At 37.0% G+C, this 23,779-nt stretch overlaps 1 protein-coding gene across 6 annotated transcripts in view; it reads right to left on the bottom strand.

The window, feature by feature from the left end:
* Positions 1 to 23,779, bottom strand: part of STAG2 (STAG2 cohesin complex component) — a 150,103-nt gene that overhangs the window by 35,308 nt on the left and 91,016 nt on the right. For all 6 annotated transcript variants that reach the window (XM_066357627.1, XM_066357628.1, XM_066357631.1 and 3 more), the window contains 16 exons: positions 22,721 to 22,925; positions 19,769 to 19,920; positions 17,484 to 17,557; positions 16,284 to 16,407; positions 15,427 to 15,525; positions 15,247 to 15,326; positions 10,090 to 10,197; positions 8,588 to 8,699; positions 7,872 to 7,989; positions 7,341 to 7,444; positions 6,374 to 6,466; positions 6,163 to 6,252; positions 5,431 to 5,634; positions 3,023 to 3,093; positions 2,050 to 2,137; positions 1,872 to 1,952 (listed from right to left, as the gene is read on the bottom strand). In XM_066357627.1, the coding sequence (XP_066213724.1) occupies positions 1,872 to 1,952; positions 2,050 to 2,137; positions 3,023 to 3,093; positions 5,431 to 5,634; positions 6,163 to 6,252; positions 6,374 to 6,466; positions 7,341 to 7,444; positions 7,872 to 7,989; positions 8,588 to 8,699; positions 10,090 to 10,197; positions 15,247 to 15,326; positions 15,427 to 15,525; positions 16,284 to 16,407; positions 17,484 to 17,557; positions 19,769 to 19,920; positions 22,721 to 22,925 (1,803 nt within the window). The remainder of the gene's footprint in view (positions 1 to 1,871; positions 1,953 to 2,049; positions 2,138 to 3,022; positions 3,094 to 5,430; positions 5,635 to 6,162; positions 6,253 to 6,373; positions 6,467 to 7,340; positions 7,445 to 7,871; positions 7,990 to 8,587; positions 8,700 to 10,089; positions 10,198 to 15,246; positions 15,327 to 15,426; positions 15,526 to 16,283; positions 16,408 to 17,483; positions 17,558 to 19,768; positions 19,921 to 22,720; positions 22,926 to 23,779) is intronic.

Genomic DNA, 23,779 nt, shown 5'->3' with positions numbered 1-23,779 from the left:
ATACAAATGTTTCAAACTCGCATATTAAAAACTGAAACTGTTTCTTGCATTTTCTCTATTTCTAAATATTTATCGGTTAAGTTAAAACAGAAAACCACTCTATAAAGATCATATACACTAGTTTATTTAAGGCATCACCTTTGACCTATTTTCTGGTACTGAATGCTAAATGATAGAACAGCAGTGCATATTTGTTATATGTAACGGACTAGTTCAATATAAACTGGTCTTATTTGAACATTGATTTGAGGAAAACTCAACCAATCTTCTGCATAAACAATTCTGTATCCAATTAATTCATTTTACCCTTTTTCCCTAATAAAAGGATTAACTTTTTCCCCATTTTAATTTTTAACCTAGTACTTTCAACTTAGATGAACAGTAATATTTTCTAATATGGTCAATGTTTCCACTATAAGTTTGGTTATTCTTGAGTGTTTGACAAAAAGTAATCTATTTTAACAACAAAATTCTAAGCATTTAAAATTTGGGTTTTTTTTATGCAAAAGAAATGTATTATCAAGAGAATTCCTGGGAGCATCTTGCTATTTTCTAGAGGGATGCTGTCCGATTCATGAACTGTTGAATAAAGCCAATTAGATCTTTAAAGAGCGAGGAGAGGGAGGAAGAAAGGAAGAGAGAGAAGGAAAAGAAGGGAGACAGATCTTTTATGAGGAAAATACCTAAAAAACTAATTCTATAATGTCCAGATATTAATATTTATAAAAATTGCACAAATAATATTTAAGGCAACATCTACTATAAATATGGTGTTTCAGGCTTACAATTTTCAAATGGAAAAGGCAGTCCTGTTTAGTTCAGTCAATAAAGAACAGATCAAGGATTACCATTACAGATAAAATTCTGAAAGCTCTAAGACATGGTAGCTAGAATATTACAGTCGATCAGAAAGTGATTTATCAATTCGAAACATCAGCAGAGAGATTTTGAGTATGAACAAAGTGATCGCAAAAACAATTCCAAGGTAACTCGTATATCATCAATTTATATAATCCAACAGATGCATGTGCTTGACTCCAAGGCTCTTGGTCATTTACAAAATCTCTATTTCTATCATATACTAAATACTTTTGAGAATATGAAAATCCTTAAATTGTGCCACCCTCAATTGTGAACAGTTTTTCAATATTAAATCATACCCCCAAGTAAAACATGTTTTCAATCAATGTATATGAAAACCAGTGGTTTTTCAACCACCTGTCCATGGACTGGCTTCTATAACTTTCATACATCAAGGTAGTCAACTCTTTTGCAGACCAGAACGAAATTTCTGCAGACCTGCACTTGTCCATGGACCAGTGACTGAAAACCAGTGCATCAAACTACAAACACGATTACTTTTTTTTTTTGTATTTTTCTGAAGTGAGAAGAAGGGAGGCAGAGAGACAGACTTCAGCATGCACACAGCCGGGATCCACCCGGCATGCCCACTAGGGGGCGATGCTCTGCCCCTCTGGGGTGTTGCTCCCTTGCAACAGGAGCCATTCTAGTGCCTGAGGCGGAGGCCATGGAATCATCCTCCGCACCCGGGGCCAACTTCGCTCTAATGGAGCCTTTGCTGCAGGAGGGGAAGAGAGAGACAGAGAGGAGAGGGGGAAGGAGGGAGAAGCAGATGGGCGCTTCCCCTTTGTGTCCTGGCCGGGAATCAAACCCAGAACCTCCACATGCTGGGCCGACGCTCCACCACTGAACCAACCAGCCAGGGCTCTTTAAAAAGAACATATGCCTAAACAGTAAGTCAGAAGTAAGCAAGACTTTTTTAAAAAATAAACTGGTCCTATTAGATTTATGTCTGCTGAAAACAATTAATGATATTAATCTCATAGAACCTCCACTGAACTGCCACAAACCTTTGTAGAGCTGCTTTCAGTTATCTTTGCAAGCTGCCAAAGGATTACATAGTGAGTACATTGCAGGGCATGAATAACAATCTGTAAAAAGAGCCAAGAAAATACAGTTAAAATTAAAAGTCACAAGCCTTCATTGTCAAAGTTAAGTATGGAAATTGTAAATAAAAAGAAAAAAAACCTGCTCAGGCATGTCTCCATTTTCAATTCCAGTTTTCAATAGTTTGTAATTACAAGCAAATAAATCCCACTTTGAAAGGTCATGGGCACTGTAAAAAAAAAATTAAATTATATTAAAAAGTTTAATCACATCTGTCTTAGACTTAATGTTAACAGAATGCTGTTAAAATATAGTAAACTTATTTTTAAAGTAAGAGGAGAGGAGAAAGAGACAGATTCCCACATGCACTCTGATCAGAAAACATTCGGCAACCCCCGTCGGGGCCGATGCTCGGCTCAAACGAGCTATCTTCAACACCCAAGGCCAACTCTCGAACTAATCAAGCCACTGACTGTGAGAGGGTAAGAGAGAAACAGGGGTAGAAGGAGGGGAAAAGAAGCAAATGGTTGCTTCTATGTGTGCCCTGACTGGGGATCGAACCCGTACACAAGGGCAACACTCTATCCACTGAGCAAACCGGCCAGGGCCAAAGTAAACGTTTTAACATGCATCACAACAAAAGAAATGGGTATTTTTTAAAAAGCATGTTTTTCAGCTATTATCCAATTCAAAACGTGACTCTAGCAAATACTCTCCCCCCTTCTAAAACACAAGAAACCTAGCAAAGAATCTGAGAAGATTGTAACCTCAAAACATGCAAGTTGGTTTTGCTAGTTTTTTATTTTATTTATTGATTATAGGGAGGGAAGGAGAGAGAGACAGAGAGAGAGAGAGAGAGAGAGAGAGAGAGAGACAGACAGACAGACAGGAACATTGCTAACTTCCTGTATGTGCCCTGATTGGGGATCAAACTGGCAACCTCTGCAGCCTCTGTGCTTTCGAGACAAAGCTTAAACCAACCTAACTAGTTTCACTACAGTTTTAAGAAATTAAAAACCGGGGGTGGGGAGTGATATATTTGGTGGGAAACTTGAATCTATGTAAACACAATAAATTAAAATCATAAATAAAAAAAAACAAATCAGAAACTTACTTATGAAAAGCAGTGATTCTCTTCAATGTTGACAATACCTGGTATGCATCATCTTCATCAGGTTCTTCACCCTATAAATATTAATTATATGATATTAAACATTAGTAACCATCAAATGAATCTTTAGAGGCTATCATATTGGAGATACTACCCTTCAAAAGAAAAAACCTGATAAAAACCATATATTAACTGTGTCATTCAATATCTAAACCTGGCAAACTTTAAAAGAATATGGCTGGAGTAATGAGTCCACACAGTTGTTAGGACATTCTCCCTTTTTCTTTAAGTAACCTTACTCCAAAATAAGAAGATATCTGCTCTTTTACAGTAACAAATATATTAGGACAATAAAAAATATATATTATAGACTCTGGCCAGTTGGCTCAGTGGTAGAGTGTCGGCCCAGCATGTGGAAGTCCAGGTTTCAATTCCCCAGTCAGGGCACACAGGAGAAATGCCCATCTGCTTCTCCACCCCTCCCCCTCTCCTTCCTCTCTGTCTCTCTCTTCCCCTCCCGCAGCCAAGACTCCATTGGAGCAAGATTGGCCCGGGCACTGAGAACGGCTCCATGACCTCGCTTCAAGCACTACAATGGATCCAGCCACAATGGAGCAACAACCCAGATGGGCAGAGCATCACCCCCTGGTGGGAATGCCGGGTGGATCCTGGTCAGGTGCATGTGGGAGTCTGCCTGGCTGCCTCCTTGCTTCTTCTAACTTCGGAAAAATATAAAAGGAAAAAAAAAAATTAGAGCCTGACCAGGTGGTGGCACAGTGGACAGACAATTGTACTGAAACCTGGAGGAACCAGGTTCGAGACCCCAAGGTCACCAGCTTCAACGTGGGCTCATCTGGTTTGAGTAAAGCTCACCAGCTTGAGCCCAAGGTTGCTGGCTTAAGCAAAGGGTCATTCACTCTGCTGTAGCCCCCTTGGGTCAAGACACATATGAGAAAGCAATCAATGATCAACTAAGGTGCTGCAACGAAGAATTCATGCTTTTCATCTCTCCCCCTTCCTGTCTGTCTGTCCCTCTCTCTGATTCTCTCTGTCTCTGTGACACAAAAAAATGAAAAATACACTAGAGAACAAGAGATCATAAAAATAACACCTAAAGGACAAGTAAGGACTAGACATCCTAGTCTTTAATTTTAGATAACTCAAGTAATTAAAAAATTTTGTAAGTCATAATACATAAAACTTTCAAAGTTTATTAACTGCTACCAACTTATCTATCGAACCCCTGGCTCTGTCCATGGACAAAAGTATGGCGGTTGTCAGAAGGAGAGGGGAGGGGGAGTCGTGGCGGGTAAGAGAACCAAACATACAGTGACAGAAGCTGGTTTGACTCTGGGTGATGAGCTGACAATACAATGTATAGAGCAAGCGCCATGCAGATGTTCCCCACAAAACCTGTGAGATCCTAGGGATCAATGTCACCCCATTAAATTTAAGTTTCTTCAAACAAACAAACAAACCCTTTATCTCTCTAAAACTCCTTAGTTTTCTTTAAACTTTAATTTTTCTACAAAGTAATAAAAATTAATAAAAAGTTGTTTGTTTTTAAGTTAACTTGTCCTAATCACAATCATATCCAGACAAGAGTAGATCCTTTAAAATTTTTAAATAAGAATGTGATCACTGAACACCAACATATTTGCACAGCTGCCAATTAAGAAAAACTTAGTAAGCATGGAATATGTGACACACAACAAAAGAAAGATGAAAAAGTAATTCTTAAACAAGAAACCTGAAAATTACAAAGTCCATGTTTTTTGCAGCATTAATGACAGTGATATGGAGATGTGCACCTGAAACCTGTCTGATACGTTGTCATTTGAGAAGTGTAAGTTTTTATTTATGCAAACCAAGAAGACTGTTAAACATATTTCCAGAAATGATAAAAATTACAATAAAAATCCAAGTGTATTTGAGTGCCACACTTTAAGCCTCTTTGGAAATACAACAGAAAAACATCTAAAACACAAAAATCAACATTGGCTGTAACAGCAATTTCTCAAGGCTTTAAAGTATCAAAGACCATGCACTTAAGAACCACCTTTCTTTTTGAGACTACATGGTTAGAGACTAGCTCTACTGTCCTGGTCATCATGCCTAACGGTTTCAATTCCTTCAATGCCTTACTCAACTAAACCCTGGTAACTTCCCAGATCATTTCTTTTTTAAATAAAATGTTAGTTTTGCATTCATTCACCTTCTCCAACTCAAACTTTTACCACCTTTCTATATATGTTGGTGGAAGAATAATAGTATCATGATGAAATCAAAGAACAAAAAAAAAACTTTGAACGTCTTTTCAACATACTTGTGAGGGACCATCACCAGGACTAGTGGCTAAATTCAGTTACTGAATAAAGGGGCCCAACTGACAATATATTTGTAATACATACCTCTTGCAGAAAATCTTCAAGAAGTCGGTTAAATTTATCTGCCAACTCGTCGATCAGTTGACTTCTTGAAATATCCACTCTGTTGAAGATTGTAAACTCTTCGTTACAGAGTGCATGGTAAGTTTTAGAACATGCTTCCAAAACATCTGTATCTGTGTGCTTCTCTACAATATTCCGGATCTGTCGTAATAAGGCATCCAAATGCTGCAAAATCAAAGTGGTTTTTCTTTCCATGAAAACTAAAGTGAAAAGCTTAAAATAAAGTAATTCTACAACGAGGACATGCACTTTAAGGAGTTTTTCTAGTCATGGTAAACAAATACACTGATCTACCCATATTGATTTCCTTAACATTAATAGGAATACCACCCACTGCATAGGGCTTCAGTGAGAATTTTGATCATAGAAACAGCAATGAATATTAGCTGCTTTCTTTTGTAATTCTGTAGTTGCCATCATCCTATTACCCAACCCCAATATCTATATATGATCAGTGGCAGTCACATAACAGCTAGGAATGAGAGTGTGCTGGTAATATATGAATCAAAGGGAAGCCTCATTAGTGCCATACTCTAAATCCAACTTACTAAAATACAGAAGACATGTAAGTATGTTTACTTTACCATCAGAAGTTACAAACACAGACTTTAAAAGTATTTTAAAATAATATGACGAGATGAATCAACCTAGTAACTCTTCATGGTTTATTTTCAAACACAGAAAACAGCATACCTTTTCTAATCGTCCAGTGGTATATATTTCCAAATCAAAGTACTGAGGCAACTGCAACAAGTTAGTCACCTTTTCTGCATCTATAGAGTACTTTGAAATTAAAAAGAGTCAAAAACACAATAATGGTAAGTAAGCATGATAAAATTCTGTGTAACATTTCAAACAAAACCTGTTGTTTCTTAGTAAAATTCTGATATTCATTCAAACTTACTTTAGCTAATAACTGAGGAAGGGCCACAGCAAAAAGCTCAGTGATTTTTGTCCTGTCATCCAACTGGGTCTTCTTTTCCTTTGCTGTCAGCACCTAAAGTAATACAATATTTATAAATACTTATTAAGCCACTGATAGTGTTCAGTGCTCAAGTTTAAGATGTACAAAATAAATAATAAAACTACATCTTAGGTGATGGATACAAAAATTTCTACTATAAAACCTGAAACCCAAAAGTGACCAGGAGAATAACTTATACATTATAAGAAAAACAAAAACAAGAACAAAAAAACTTTGAATATTTCTAGATGGGAAATCAATACCCAATTAGACTAATCAAGAAGCAACAATTAGTAACAGGAGATATAGTTTAAGAGCTTATATAATAATGGCACTGAATAGCATTTCAGCCTACTCTAAGCTGTAGGCCATGATCCATGGGTTCTGAATTTAACATAATAAGTTGCTACCAGCAATTAAAAAATAAAAAATAAAAAAAAACATAGAATGTATCATATACCTTAAGTTCAAAGAGAAAAAAGTATGAAAATATATGGAATTGTTGGTCTACAATGCAAATATATGTAAACTTTGCAATAATGCATTAAAATCTAATCACAGGAAATAGGAATTTCCTCAGTTAAATTAATTTATTTATTAAAAGTAAATCTAAAAATAAACCAGAACAGGCAAATGCACCACTCTATAATGGCAAACACTAGATTCAGTCTTAAAGGTAAGAACTGTAAACATTGTAATCTCTGTAGTAAGTAACAAAATATCTTATGGAAGAAATTTCCAAAATTGTTAATGCTTTAAACTTTACTTCTAACATTTATGTACAAGCAAAGATCCCCTGGAAAAATAAAAGGTTTCAAAAATTTGCTTCTATGGTTACAAATAACTTTATTATACCATATTAAGAAAGAGAAACATAGTTGAAAATACTAAAAATATACTGGCATACCCTTTTTCCTGTCCCTCTACCCACAGGAGGGTGACATTCAGCTGCTTGTCTAATGGTACAAAGCATTATTTCAATCAGAGCACTCTCTTGTCTGTCTGTTAGTGCTGAAAAAAAATCAGAAAGACTTAATCCATTTCTTTTCCCTATATGCCATTTTTAATTATTATGTAACAGTTCCTTCTGCCTGGGATAGAATCTGACCTAACATATTAAAGAAAATTCCATTACTGTATCATAGAAAGGGAACAAAACAAAACAACAAGTTAAACCTTCCTAAACATTACAAATCTGTATGCCACTGATCCACAATTTGAGGAAAGAAAATATGAACACAGATTAAAAACAAAAAATCAAGAATGTTGATGGCAACTACATCTGTCTACATAGCATAATATTCATGTATATAAAAACAAGATTATTCACAAAGTAAGGTTTCCACTCAATTAATTTAACACTAAAACAAATGGAATAAGTAAAATCTATTTTCAAAACTGGCTAGACAACAAAAATACCATAATTAAACATTCTTACCTTCCTCTCCACTAACAGGCTCCTCCAGCAACAAGCTATTCATACATTCCCAGTCTTTCAGCAGCTCAGTAGCACAGTCCCACATGCTATCCACAAGGTATGCTGCATGCTCATGTAACTAAAATGAAAAAAGAGCAATGTGCTCTTAAACAAATAGCATACTAGCCTTAACGCAAAATAATGGAAGCTTTGGGGACACCATGTACAAACTCAAACAGCAATCTGTTTTTTGAGGTCAGATGGAAGAAAGAACAGACAAGAAATTGCCTTAGCTTGCTGTGTATAAGTAAAGCTTGTTAGGCAGTATCATTAAACATTTCTTACAATAATCATTACCATGAAATTTATTTTTGAAAAACTTATATGCACGCATGCATATTTAGAGCCTATTTGGAATCAATATTACATGACTTAACGACTCTCTATTATAAAATAAACGACAAATTTATTTTAACTGAATGGGAGCGATTATGGTTGCATAAAACAAAATACATATTTACTAATCAACTCAATATATAAGCAAATCATTTCTTTTCATTCTGAAGTTTAAATGGCCCTAGGGCTTCCCAAGTCATTGTACGAGGACAGCATTACTAAGATACCAAAACCTGTCAAAAACATTACGAATAAAAAATATACACACGATTCCTCCTGCATGAACATAGAAGGAATATCCTTTAAAAAACTGGCATAAGTAGAAATGAACATCAACCAACCTCACTTTCCAGGAAGAAAAAAACTAATGTCTTAACAAGATTGGCATTTGGACCTTGCCGCCCCCTTCTCTTCATCATTCCATCTTCCTCTGGATCTCTACGACTGAAGAGCCTGTGAGCAATGCAGAATGTTTACTTTTAAAACAAAAAACAGTATCTCCTAATAAAGAAAGCTGACTGGATTGCTTACTGAAGCACCGAACAAAGGAGTCAATGGGAGCTGGGTGGGTGTAATACTGTACAACGTGATACCCAGGTGAGTAACTGCAATTAACCTTTCTAGTACATTCCAAGCCCTTTTAACTTCAAGCTAATTGTACAGTTGGGGCAAAAGTAGGTTTCCACTTGTTCATAAAGATCACAATACATTAATAAATAATAATACAAGAATAAACTGAGTTTCACATATTCACAACTGCAAACCTACTTTTGCCCCACTGTGTACCAATTTGTGAATTTTTTATAAACCTTGCTGCATTTTATACAACCATTTCCTTTAATAAAAGTATTACAATGACTAACTTATACCAGTTATACATATAAATTTATGATAAATACTCTTCTCTTTAAACTGAAAATATGTTTGCCTTCTATCTTTCTTATATAGTTATCCCAAAGCCTAGATTTAGTGACCTCTTTCTATGGACATTGCATTTGTTTTTCTTTATAAATAATTTTTTTTAAAAAAAGGAAAAACAGAACTAACAATGAACAGCAATAAAGGGAAAACCGTAGAATTAATGTTTTGCATCATATACTCTTTTTAATAAATACTTCGTTGCTAAGTCAGGCAATTTTTTTTTGAAGTTGGAATCAGAGAAAAAAAGGAAAATTAGGATAAGGTCTTAGCATTGTGCTACACTTGGGTACCTGTTTAAACACATTCATTAAAAGATCTGGGTACAGACCCTGGCCGGTTGGCTCAGTGGTAGAGCGTCGGCCTGGCGTGCAGGAGTCCTAGGTTCAATTCCTGGCCAGGGCACACAGGAGAGGTGCCCATCTGCTTCTCCACCCCTCGCCCTCTCCTTCCTCTCTGTCTCTCTCTTCCCCTCCCACAGCCAAGGCTCCATTGAAGCAAAGTTGGCCCAGGCACTGAGGATGGCTCCATGGCCTCTGCCTCAAGCGCTAGAATGGCTCTGGTTGCAACAGAGCAATGCCCCAGAAGGGCAGAGCATCGCCCCCTGGTGGGCATGCCGGGTGGATCCCGGTCAGGCGCATGCAGGAATCTGACTGACTGCCTCCCCATTTCCAACTTCAGGGGAAAAAAATACAAAAAAAAAAAAAAAGATTTGGGTACATTTTCCCTTTAAAGAGTTAACTTAAAGGAATTGAAGAAGGTAAGTCGAACCTTTTAAAGAAAATAGTAAACTGTGAAAGTTTTAATTTTACTTGTACTGGATAATTTTTAGAAAATAAGTTATATACATTTTAACATAAATTATAACACAAATTACTATCACAAAAGTATACTTTGAAAATAAATAACAGAAATATAAATTTACTTTTTGTAGAGAAATTCTCCAGCTGCTACTGCTACTGGCCGGTGAGCTGAATACACCAGATGATAGACATTTTCACAATCTTCCGCAGTAAGGACTTCTTCACTACTCCTAAAATGAAATAAGCAGTAGCAATCTTTTTAGTAATGTCATCATTTTAAGCATAATGAGTATAAAAATCTATGTTCATACTTTCACTAACTTGTGCTAAGAAAAATTTAAAAGACACCAACTTTATTTATCATCTATCAGTAAAAGCTTGCCCTGTCAAAAGAGCTGAGTATTTTATTAACATCTAAAACAGGGGTCCACAAACTTTTTACACAGGGGGCCAGTTCACTGTCCCTCAGACCGTTGGAGGGCCGGACTATAAAAAAAATAAACAAACCCCTATGCACACTGCACATATCTTATTTTAAAGTAAAAAAACCAAAATGGGAACAAATACAATACTTAAAATAAAGAACAAGTAAATTTAAATCAACAAACTGACCAGTATTTCAATGGGAACTATGGGCCTGCTTTTGGCTAATGAGATGGTCAATGTGCTCCTCTCACTGACCACCAATGAAAGAGGTGCCCCTTCCAGAAGTGCGGCGGGGGTCGGATAAATGGCCTCAGGGGGCTGCATGAGGCCCTCAGGCTGTAGTTTGGGGACCCCTGATCTAGATTCAATGGGGGGGTAAAATTAAGAGTCAATAATGAAAGTAAAGGATTGACCAGGCAGTGTCACAGTGGATAGAGCATCAGACTGAGACTCAGATGACCCAGGATCAAAACCCCAAGGTCGCCAGCTTGAGTGTGGGTTCATCCGGCTTGAGCATGGGCTCACCAGTTTGAGCGTGGGATCATAGACATGACCTCATGGTCACTGGCTTGAGTCCAAAAGTTGCTGGCTTGAAGCCCACGGTCACTGGCTTGAGCAAGGGGTCATTTGCTCTGCTGCTGCCCCCCACACCTGGGGCCAAGGCACATGTGAGAAAGCAATCAATGAACTAAGGTGCTGCAACAAAGAATTGATGCTTTTCATCTCTCTCCCTTCCACCTGTCTGTCCCTCTCTCTGATTCTCTCTCTGTGTCACAATAAAAATAATAATAATGATAATGAAAGTAAAGACCTATATGGTGAAGATAAGTTATAACATGACAAGGACGCTAAAAGAAACTGAAGAGCCCTGGCCGGTTGGCTCAGCGGTAGAGTGTCGGCCTGGCGTGCAGGAGTCCCGGGTTCGATTCCCGGCCAGGGCACATAGGAGAAGCGCCCATTTGCTTCTCCACCCCCACCCCCTCCTTCTTCTCTGTCTCTCTCTTCCCCTCCCGCAGCGAGGCTCCATTGGAGCAAAAGATGGCCCGGGCGCTGGGGATGGCTCCTTGGCCTCTGCCCCAGGGGCTAGAGTGGCTCTGGTCGCGGCAGAGCGATGCCCCGGAGGGGCAGAGCATCGCCCCCTGGTGGGCAGAGCGTTGCCCCTGGTGGGCGTGCCGGGTGGATCCCGGTCGGGCGCATGCGGGAGTCTGTCTGACTGTCTCTCCCCGTTTCCAGCTTCAGAAAAATACAAATAAAAAACAACAAGAAAATGAAGAAAAAATAATATAAACTAATATAGACAATAGTGCTGGCATGCTAAGACCTTAGTTAATAATCACAGGGAACACTGCATATATTTCATAGGAATCAAGGAAAAAGTACTGCATCATTAAAATATACTAACACCCCACTTTATCACACAGTGATGAAGAATATTTCATCATGTACTGAATACCATATGAAGCAATGGAAATGGATTTACTAATTAATTAAAACTTAGGTGCCAAAGACCTTATATGCTTTAGTCTATAGTGATAAGACAATCTAGGTTTTTACCATTATATGTAAATTAAGAATCATAGGATCACCTCAGACAAAAAAGCCTGAATATATTAGGTGGTTAGAGACTCTCAGATCAGTTTGGTTTTTGTCATATAAGGAAATGTTACTTCTTTTTGACAGACACAAAACCAAAACGTTAAAATTCAACTTTCAATAGCACTTTGATTTAAACTATTGTATGTATAATATTGTATTATTTTTGGAAAAACCACTTGTTTATAAGGAAAAAACATTTATTGAACCAAATCAGGTTACTCATTTTAACTGTTTGAGAAGGAAGTTCCTTTACATTTCAGTTTATTAGTTATTTTCATGGCTGAATCATCATAAAAGACTCTCGCCCTTCATAAAAACATTGGTACCAGAAAGAAGGAAAACATGTATAAGTGTATTATGGAAGGTGGAAACTACAGCAACATATATAGAGTACTATTACTTTCTTATTTATTTCAGGATTTTTTTCAATATTTTTAAATACGTGTATATATAATATTTATAATTTTTAAAACAAACTAAAAACTTTAAAAAACTACAATGGTTAAGACTGCTCTAATTCTCCCATTTAAGTAAATTTTCAGAAAATTTCAGTACATCCTGAGCTGCCTCCTTGATAATGACTATAATATAGTCCATTTCATATAAATGTGGATATGCTAGGCGTATACATTTAAATTTTTATGTTTCTGCCTGACCAGGCAGTGGCGCAGTGGATAGAGCATCAGACTGGGATGCAGAAGACCCAGATTCGAGACCTCGAGGTTGCCAGCTTGATCGCAGGCTCATCTGGTTTTAGTAAAGCTCACCAGCTTGAACCCAAGGTCGCTGGCTCGAGCAAGGGATTACTCGGTCTGCTGAAGGCCCGCAGTCAAGGCACATGTGAGACAGCAATCAATGAACAACTAAGGGGTCACAATGCGCAATGAAAAACTAATGATTGATGCTTCTCATCTCTCCGTTCCTGTCTGTCTGTCCCTGTCTATCCCCCCCCCTGTAAAAATAAATAAGTAAATAAATAAAAATAATTTTTTTTTATGTTTCTGTCAATGGTCTGGTTGGTTACTACATTTTGACTATTTTCCTACTGGTTTCTGTTCTTTTTTTTTCTTTTATTTTTTAATCTTTCTGAAGCTGGAAACGGGGAGAGACAGTCAGACAGACTCCCACATGCGCCCGACCGGGAGCCACCCGGCACGCCCACCAGGGGGCGACGCTCTGCCCCTCCTGGGCGTAGTTCTGTGGCGACCAGAGCCACTCCAGCGCCTGGGGCAGAGGCCAAGGAGCCATCCCCAGCGCCCGGCCATCTTTGCTCCAATGGAGCCTCACTGCGGGAGGGGAAGAGAGAGACAGAGAGGAAGGAGAGGGGGAGGGGTGGAGAAGCAGATGGGCGCTTCTCCTGTGTGCCCTGGCCAGGAATCGAACCCAGGACTTCTGCACGCCAGGCCGATGCTATACCACTGAGCAAACCGGCCAGGGCGGTTTCTGTTCTTTTTATTAATTTGTTGAAATTGACTCTTGGCTCTGGCCAGTTGGTTCAGTGGCAGAGTGTCGGCCCGGCATGTGGATGTCCTGTGTTCAATTTCCAGTCAGGGCACACAGAAGAAGCACCCATTTGCTTCTCCACCCCTCCCCCTCCTGCTTCTCTCTCTCTCTTTTTCTATCTTCCCTCCCTCGCAGCCATGGCTCCATTGAGTTGGCCCTAGGCACTGAGGATGGCTCCTTGGCCTCCACTTCAGGCACTAAGAAAAGCTCCGTTGCTGACTAACACCACAAATGGGCAGAACATCGCCCCCTAGTGGACTTCCTGTGTGGGGTACATGTGGGAGTCTGTCTCTCTGACTCCCCTTCTCATTGAATGGGGGAGGGGAAGAAATTGACTCTTATGAATCAAATATTTTGCCCAACCTACCATTTGTTTCATGAGTTTACTTGTTATTTTATTTAACACACATTTTTTTTAATGTAGTTAAATGATTTTTTTGGTCTAGGTTTTATAACATGCTCAGAAAGGTATTTTTTACTCATTTTACATATAACATAATCTTCCCAAGTTTTCCATCTAGAACTTTAATGGTTTCATTTATTTACATTTAAACAATTCATCCATCTGAAAATAATTTTTGTAGAAAAACTGAGATAGGAGTGTACTTTAATCCTCCTCCCCAAGAGAACCTGTTTGTCACAAACCCATTTGTTTTCCGATAGGAAAAGCCACCCTCACCCTGTATTAGGCTTCTGGATGCATTGTATTTGTCTCTACAGTATCTTTATTCTGTGTCACCAATCTCTCTGCCTATTCACAGGTCTGAAATTTAAAACTTATTGTGGCTTTATAATCATATTGGACAGTCATCTCTCATTAGTTTTTAGTGAATTTTGTTGGCTATTCTTACATGATAAATTTTCCATGAGTGTCAAAATTAACATGTTATGATAAAAACTCTTTTGGAATTTTTGGACCATGTTAACAATCTAAATGTCCACTGACAGATACATGCATAAATGTGGTATAAATACAAAATGGAGTATTATTGAATCTCAAAAGGAATCAAATTCTGATACATTCTACAACATGGACAAACAAGACAATGTACTAAAGTGAAATAAGCCAGATACAAAAGGACTAATATTTTATGATTCCCCTTACATGAGGTACCTAAAATAATCAAATTCATAAAGATAGAAAGTAGAACAGTGGACACTTGGGACTGGGAGCGGGAGGGAGGACAGAAAGGCGAGTGTGTAAGGGGCCCAGAGAGTCGGTATGAAAGCACGGCTGGACACAGCTAAGGGCGGCACGACACGGCGAGCATACATTATGCCGCTGACTTGCACACTTAAATATGTTTAAAATAGTAAATTTTATATTATATATATTATTACAACTTTTCTAAGAAGAAAAAAAAAGGATTTGCATCACTATTACATTTTAACATGTTTAAATTCAGATTGTTTATGGAAGTTTCAAGTAAATACTAATTTCTAAAAGTGTGACAAATACAGTAAGTACATTTAATACACTAAAATGTTTAACTTTCTTTTCAGAGCATCTAAGACAGTAAAATGGGAAGGACAGTGACAAAGGGAATGAGTACACATGAATTCCTATCTCAGAATTTTTCTAGTCCAATGATTTCCTTCTCCTATTTCCTCAGCTTTACAGGAGAAACTAAAACTTGTAGCTGCAAAATCCCATGACTTAAGTTATTAAAATTTAGATCTAGATAGTTAAAACCAAGTTCTCTAATATATTATTTAGATAATCTGGACATTAGTAAAATGCTATAAATACTTACTGTAAAACAAGAGTAAGTAATTTTATTGCTTGTACTGCAACATCATATTCTTTGTCAAGGGTCATAGACACAATTCTATCCTAGGGGGGAAAAAAAGAAAAGAAAGATTATTAAAGGAAAAGCAAGAGAAAAATATTTTCAAATAATTGGTCATTTTAAAGTACTTAAAGTAATACTAACCTTGAACCGGCTGGTAAAAAGCTCCAGTTTGGAATTAAGCTCTTTGTTATAATAAAGCCCTTGCAGAGCAGTGAGACATTTGAGTCTTACTTCACCTTGCTACATGAAACAATAAATAATGAATTAAAACTTTGTATGTTTGCAACCAAGATCTATACAATATTTTCTACTCAAAAATATTAAAGGTTCCATACAACAGCATTTCTTCAGAAACTCATCTATGATAATGCGAAAATAGGAATACGAACATCTAAGACTAAAATCCTTTGGGGTTACCATTTTTGTAGATCTAATGAAAATATTTTAAAAATTATTCAGAGAACTACTACTATGAAAGATAATAGCAGCATATTTCATACCAAGTTTCTCCTTTATAGAAAGTAGTATTTGTAAGAGTTATATACAAGGAATTTCAAGGCCAATAAAGAGGCAGCTTAAGAGAAAGGTAGATTTAAAAAATTAAAATAAAATGGTCAGAGGCCAAGTTGTAACTTATAATCTGGTTAAGACACATGCTTATCAAAGAGGGTTTTTAAAAAATACAGCACTCATACACTAACAAAGGATGCTGCTGATTGCTTTAAGAAATGTCTCACCATGCCTACCTACATGAACTTAATGTTTTAGCACTAAATAATTCAAGATTAAAGGTTAAATCAGTGGCCAAGATTAAAAATCTACTGGACTTTATGTGATAGAGATGATGTTTTCATGAAGCAAATGGAACAGAATAAGAGGCACAGGCCTATAAAAATATGGTCCAAGGTACACCTACCTCCATAACTCTTTATGAAAGACAGCTACAAACAGCTATCTATTCCTACAGGTAGACAAACATTCTATAGGGCATATCTTACCTTATCATGCATAGTCCAACCAACATATTTTAAATAACTGTCATTAAGAAAGGCATCACTATACATTTTCATCCAAATGCCAATTTCTTCAATACAAATAGCTCGTATTTCAGCTATTGCATCGCTGAGGGAAGGAATAAGTACACATATTAGTACCACTATTACCACAAGACTTGTTTCTTCAAGAGATGCCGAATAATTCAAACCTACTGTGAGTATATCACTATAGTAAGTATTACGGGGTTTTTTTAAGTAGAACTGAAGCATGGCCTTTGAATGCTAAGTGTTTACAGTTTAGCTGGCAAAGCATAATTATCACCACATAAATATTTTAAATTAAATAAAATTACAAACAAAATCTGATCCCCGCCTTTTAAACCATGCCATATCACAGCCTTTGCTCACACCTGCTGGGCATGTGTGTTCAGAAAACAGCAGGCACATTATTCTAGTTAGAACACAATTTTCCAGGCGAGAATTAGTTATACATAACTCTGAGGCCAAGATCAATTTGGATTTGAATGTCAGACTAAATTACTTTAATTCACCCTGTAGGTACTGGTGAGTCATTGAATGCTTTCAGCAGAAAAATACTGCAACAAAAGAACATTGTAGGAAAACTTCAAAAATCTCTGGGCATGAAAAGAGGGAATGGACAAAGGTAATGACAACAATAGCAATAAAAGAACGGACAAAGGAACATATTTACTAACTGCCAAGTTGAGGAAATGAGGAAAAAGTCGAATAAAAATGCCACCAACATTTAAAGAACAGGTTACAGGATAAATGGTAAGATTATCTTCGTTTTTCTTCTACTCATTTAAAATAGCAAAAGAAAACATCTCACACATATCCAAATTTTCCCACTGATATTCAAATGGAAGAGAGTCGAAGTGAGCATGTACAAGCTCTACTAACAATATATCCACCAAAAGCAATGAAATATTCTCTAGTCTAGACTGACTCTTAGTAGCTGCAGTAGCTTCCATTTGCTGGGCAGATACAGGTCAAGAACAGCACTAAACCATTTTTCAAATAGAAAACATGAAGTTCAGAGCAGTTAAATAACTGCCTTGATCATCTCATTCCATGGAAGAGCTTAGATTCTAACACTCCACCATTCCACTAATTTACACTGTGTAAATCACTTCCAAACTTGAACAGAGTAAGAATTTCATAGAAAAAACTGTCCAGACTTACCGGTATCTATGTACAAACACTCCCTTAAATATTGCATTCATCATATTTTCTATTTCATCCTGATTTTCTTGAAGCTGAAAAAAAAGACACAGTTTCTTTTAAAATGTAATGGAAGACAAATGAACATCTAATTTGTTTTTAAGTACAAATGCAGTGTTTTGGTGGTTACAGCTAATTTTTAATTCCACTAGACAACAGTAACCACATAGAAAAATCAAGAGCTATTCTATAAGAAGTCCCTTGCTATCTGAAATAGTTGACTTGGCTTTTTATGTTTGGTTGGTAGATTATTTTATTATAATGCTTATAAATTTTCATTGTGTAAAGGTATGTAAAGAACTGTTAAGTAATTTATTATAATACATATTATCTATATAGTATATAAAATGTTCATATCAATGAAGTATAACAAGAATTGACTATCTTGGACTTTATCTTCTGGAAAAAGATGAGTAGTATTAACTAGTATCTGTTCAAAAAACAAAAGGAATTTGAGAAAGATAACTTAGAAAAAAAGATTGTCTCCCTGCTAAATTCTTTTGAGGGAAACAGGACACACCCCCAAAAAAATAATAATAAGCATTTCGAATCTTTTTTTCCCCTAAGATTTTAGGTATTCACTGATTGATTTGAGAGAGAGAGAGAGAGAGAGAGGAGGGGGAGGAGCAGGAAGCATCAACTCCCAAATGTGCCTTGACCAGGGAAGCCAGGGTTTTGAACCAGTGACCCCAGTGTTCCAGGTCAACAATTTACCCGCTGCGCCACCGCAGGTCAGGCAGCATTTCAAATCTTGGCTGACTTATCTACTCTGATGTTTTACTCACTGCCCCCAATTCAAAAATCAAGAGTTAAGAGAAAATTGTTTCAGAGCTTGAGAGTTAAGAGACACATCTTTCCCAAACTGAGTATCAATTAGCTTTTAGATTATGTTCTGTGCTTTTGTAAAATGTTCTTTTTCTTGTTATAAATATAATCTTGCATTTCCAAATAATGCTAACAGCATGCACTTATGTTCATTAGCACGGATAAACAGTCAAAGGTACAAGTGGTCTTTCAACATGTTTAAAAATTGAACTCTATCCTAGAAGTATTAATATTCTCTATTTGAACAGAAATTTTAACCTCAAAATTATTTTACATAAATCCACTCATTCTGTGTTTGCAATCGTAAATTTATGTCTAAGAACTAGGTCATAATTTCAAACATTAAGCCATGTGTTATGTTCACCTAATAAATCATCTGAAGAAATTTATTAACTAAATTAAAGGGCAAAAAGGTCAACTCTTCATTTCAAACCATATGAAAACAATGAAGTATTCAGGCTTCCGGGAAATATAAGGAGGATTTTCTTTTGGCTTTTCCTTCAGTCAGGGCATTTTTAAAAGTTATTGACTATCTCTGAAATAAGCAACTTTAAATTTCAACTACCCTCTCCATGTCAAAATCAAGGAACTAATTTATGGGTTACCATGCCAAGTGTTTTAACTCAACAGCACTAATAATATTTTTCGAAACATCATTTTTGCCTATAAACATCCTTAATATCAGATAGAGAAAAGCTGTATCATCAATGAAGGACCAATTTAAATCACAAACACAACATCGAAAAATCACTATTTACCATAAGGCTGAAAAAATATTTTCCTCATTCAAAGCTGATTTTAGTGGTCAGTCCTTAATATTAACCAAGTGCTTAGACATTACACAAAAAAGCCACCAAGACACCATAAACAGCTTAAAAATTATTTTTCAAAGTGATTTCATCCAGATATCAAACTGAAAAAAGTGATGAGACAGCTTCACAGTGGAGATGAATAATGTTACAGCTTAATACAACTTGATGAACTTGCCTAGGACTCCTTCTGTGAAGGCTTGAACTCTTCATACTATTCCACACAGATAATATATGCAAAAGTCCTGCTGACATGGATAGTCAACAAAACTAAGATAGAAATAAAAATGAGCTAAAATATGTTATTTAAATTTAAATCTTTCAAAACATTTTATCTGATGAACTAGCTATATCATTAATGGCAGGGGTTTCCAAACTTTTTACACAGGGGGCCAGTTCACTGTCCCTCAGACCATTGGAGGGCTGCCAAATACAGTGGTCCTCTCACTGACCACTAATGAAAGAGGTGCCCCTTCCAGAAGTGCAGTAAGGGCTGGATAAATGGCCTCAGGGGGCCGCATTGTGGCCCGCAGGCCGTAGTTTCGGGACGCCTGATAATGGTGTCCAAGTTAGTCACATACAACCATGAAAATGTTCAATATAGAAGTTTACCTCTTTCCGCTTCTGTAGCAGGAGTTCTAGCCTCTCATTGGCTCGCTTTCCAATCATTTTATTCCGTTCTGCCTCATACTGTCTTTGTGTATTATCCATATTAATGCTAAGATTTAGTGCCACATTCACCAAAGCTGTCATCAACTTCATAGCTGTTTTTAAAGGGGAAAAATGCTGAATTTAGTCTCAGATACAAAAACAATATTACAAATTAAGAGAAATTAAAAATAAAGTGGGCTGTTCAGCTTCAAACAGAAAAGTACAGCTGCCATAAATGACAACAATAAAACAGCTGACTAGAATTTGTTGTATGTCAGCTGGTTACCTATGTTAAGTACTTCTCACAGATTATTTCCTAATCCTTACGACAGCCCTCAAAATTAATATTATCCTCATTACATTCAGCAGGAAACTGAAGCTCAGGGAGATTAAGAAATTTGTCTAAGATTATGCAGTTCATATAAGTAGGATCTAAAACTTGGTAATCTGTCTCCAGACTCTATGTCCCCTACAATGATATTTTTCTAGATCATGATTCACCTTCTAAGCAAACTGTGGTTCGTACAGCAATTAGTTAAGTCAGTAACCAAAAAGAGAGGGAGCCTGAATGCTTTACGTCAAATACAGTGTATAAAAATGTTGAAGAATTTTATCAGTATTTAATTTCCTTTCAGTCTACTCCAATACATAAAGACAATAGTCATATTACAAAGAACATCTAGAAAAATAAAAGTAAAATATCACTAAGTAAAGTGATATTTTAATAATAAACTGATAACAAACCTCCAAATCCCTACCTTCTGTTACTAACTTCTTGCTCCTGAGACAAGACCCACTGCCTATGATTTAAAACTTACTAATTGAAATATCTGACCATTTTATGCTTTCTTTAGTTCACTCCAGACTATTTCCCAGACCTAGTTCAATGCATTACAGAACACAAAACTAAATCTTTTTTATGGGGGGGGGTGACAGAGACAGAGAGGACAGACAGGACGAGAGAGAGATGAGAAGCATCAATTCTTCATTGCAGCTCCGTAGTCTCCTTAGTTGTTTATTAATTGCTTTCTCATATGTGCCCTGACCCCGGGGGGGGGGGATTACAGCAGAGCAAGTAACCCCTTGCTCAAGCCAGAAACCTTGGAGTCATGCCTATGACCCCACACTCAAGCCAGCGAGCCCACGCTCAGGCTGGCGAATTCAGAGCTTTTTTTTTTTTTTTTTTTTTTTTCTGTATTTTTCTGAAGCTGGAAACGGGGAGAGACAGTCAGACAGACTCCCGCACGCGCCCAACCAGGATCGACCCGGCACGCCCACCAGGGGCGAAGCTCTGCCCACCAGGGGGCGATGCTCTGCCCCTCCGGGTCGTAGCTCTGCCGCGACCAGAGCCACTCTAGCGCCTGGGGCAGAGGCCAAGGAGCCATCCCCAGTGCCCGGGCCATCTTTGCTCCAATGGAGCCTTGGCTGTGGGAGGGGAAGAGAGAGACAGAGAGGAAGGAGGGGGTGGGGGTGGGGAAGCAAATGGGCGCTTCTCCTATGTGCCCTGGCCGGGAACCGAACCCAGATCCCCCGCACGCCAGGCCGACACTCTACCGCTAAGCCAACCGGCCAGGGCCCTAACTCAGAATTTTGAACCTGGGTCCTCTGCTTCCCAGTTCAACACTCTATCCACTGCACCACCACCTGGTCAAGCTCAAAACTAAATTTTAATTTGTGGCTCCTGGCTCTTTTTAAGAAATTCACAATTTTCTGCTCTGAGTTTTTCACACTGTCAGTAAACCAGTTTGTTATTCTGATCTAAATTTATTCACTTTATACCATCATACTTTTTTTAATTTACTTTACCCAACAAGTTTGTAACAATACTACCTAAATCCATTGGACATGATCACATTCATATTTTGTGACTTTGAGTCTAAAAAAACCTACAGGAAGATTGTCTGCATTTTATTTTTATAAATTGAGGACTTAGTAAAAGTACATGTTTAATCACAGCTTTAATTATTTGAGAAAATACCCTAAAAGGAAAAAATATCCCCACATTTAGAGAATAAAATATTTTGTAGATAATTAACACTTATTCAATTTATTCAAACATATCAAAAAGCAAGTAGCCTGTAATAGTATATTAACAATGTTACCTTTAGCAAAAAAGATTTTATCAACACCAAATAAAAAAGCACTGTTCTAGAATTGTGCAACTTGTTTCATTAAAATTTAAAGATCAAGGAATGTGAGTCAGCCTGGCCCGTGGGGCGCAGTGGATAGAGTGTTGACTTAGAATGCTGAAGTCGTTGGTTTGAAACCCCAGACTTGCCCAGTCAAGGCACATATGACAAGCAATAAGCAAGCAGTGAACAACTAAAGTGTGGCAACTTTGAGTTGATACTTCTCAATTCCCCCCACTTGTAAAATAAATACAATCTTAAAATGTGACTCAGTCTAAAGTCACTCAGAAACATACCAAAAATCAACTTTTTGTGATGTGGTTAAAGAGTAGTTGTGTTTAAAGAGTAAGGATCATCGTGTAGGGACCATCATAGCAAGAAGTATGCATACCAAAGACAAAATAAGAGTCATTAGGACTACTAAGCCAAAATGACTGACGGTCTCTCCAAATTTGTGTCCATATCCTCCCTGATAAAAGATCTCATCTTTCAATAATCAGTACATTCCTATCCACCTCTTTTCCCTTTCTGTGGAATAACATTTGAGTAGGTTTAGCACAAGAAAATCACTATATAATATAGCATTGACTTTACAGAACTGAAACTTAAAATACTATCCCATTCCCAGTAATTCATGGAGGATGGAGGAGAGGTGAGTATCCTCCTACTGGTTTTATTTAATAAACAAAATTAATTTGTGTCACCATTATTTCATTTCTTTCCATGGAAATCGTTTTCATCTTGAATCTTAGGAAATACACAGAAAATATTTCTAAATACTGACCTGCCAGGGTGCTTGTATGTCGAAATGCTCTGACTTGAGAGTCAGACAATCCGGTAAGAAGTGAAATGACTGTATCCATCATATATTCATCATATATGATACTATATTGACACTGCCGTACTAATACACCAATGAATTCACAAAAACTGGATTTAAACTTCTTCCACTGTGGACCGGCCATGGTAAGTGGATAATCTCCACTATCCTAAAAGAAAAAAAAAATTCATTAAAAATACATGACAATAAAATATTTTTTGATTTTCAAATACCCTAGGGAGAAGTATTTGACATGAAATGACTCTTTTATCTCGGCTTTCTTTTCCAATAATATCCTCAGAGAAGGTAGGAGAACAATGTGCAAAGGCAAACATACCTTCCAACGCCACTGTTTTTATTTAAGACCAAAATGAATATTCTGAATTCACTTTAACCAATGAAAATATGTGCCAATCACTCAAAGGTTAAAAGTAAAAAGCATCTCCAATCAAAGCAATGCACTACTCTGATAAACAAAGATAATATTTACTAAATTGCTTTAAAACAAAAGTGAGCCAAAGTCATATTTAAACTATAATGAATTCAAACTGATGAAATTAGTCTCAATCTAATAGATTGATGTATCATTTATAATCAAAAACCTTAAAATGTACGTTTTTGTTAGCTACAGAACATCAAATAATCCACAGACATAAATAATTTTTTTTTAAATGAAATGTAGCTAGAATGGCCTGAAATGACTACTACTCGAGGACTCTTCCCATGTAAAGGTGGGCTGCTCTTCACTGTAGTTCCAGAGAGATTCTGCATAAATAATTGAAAGCAAGTAAGTCCTTAAAAATAGAAGCAGAAACCAATACCAGATAGAACTTCTAAAAGAATTTCTGAGAAGAGTATCCTAGAGACAACATTTTATCAGTAGCGTAGTCAAGAATTTTAACAGTTAAGTTGTCGTTACAACAGTACTTCTTAAAAAAGTTTAAGCTATGTCATAAATAAATGGTATCATTTGTCCTCTGAGAATAAGGTCCTAATACTCCACAAAAATGTTTTCTTACATAT

Source organism: Saccopteryx leptura, chromosome X (genome assembly GCF_036850995.1).
Source record: "Saccopteryx leptura isolate mSacLep1 chromosome X, mSacLep1_pri_phased_curated, whole genome shotgun sequence".
Lineage (NCBI taxonomy): Eukaryota > Metazoa > Chordata > Mammalia > Chiroptera > Emballonuridae > Saccopteryx > Saccopteryx leptura.
Note: the sequence above shows the minus strand (reverse complement) of the source record. Positions and strands in the feature narration are given on the sequence as shown.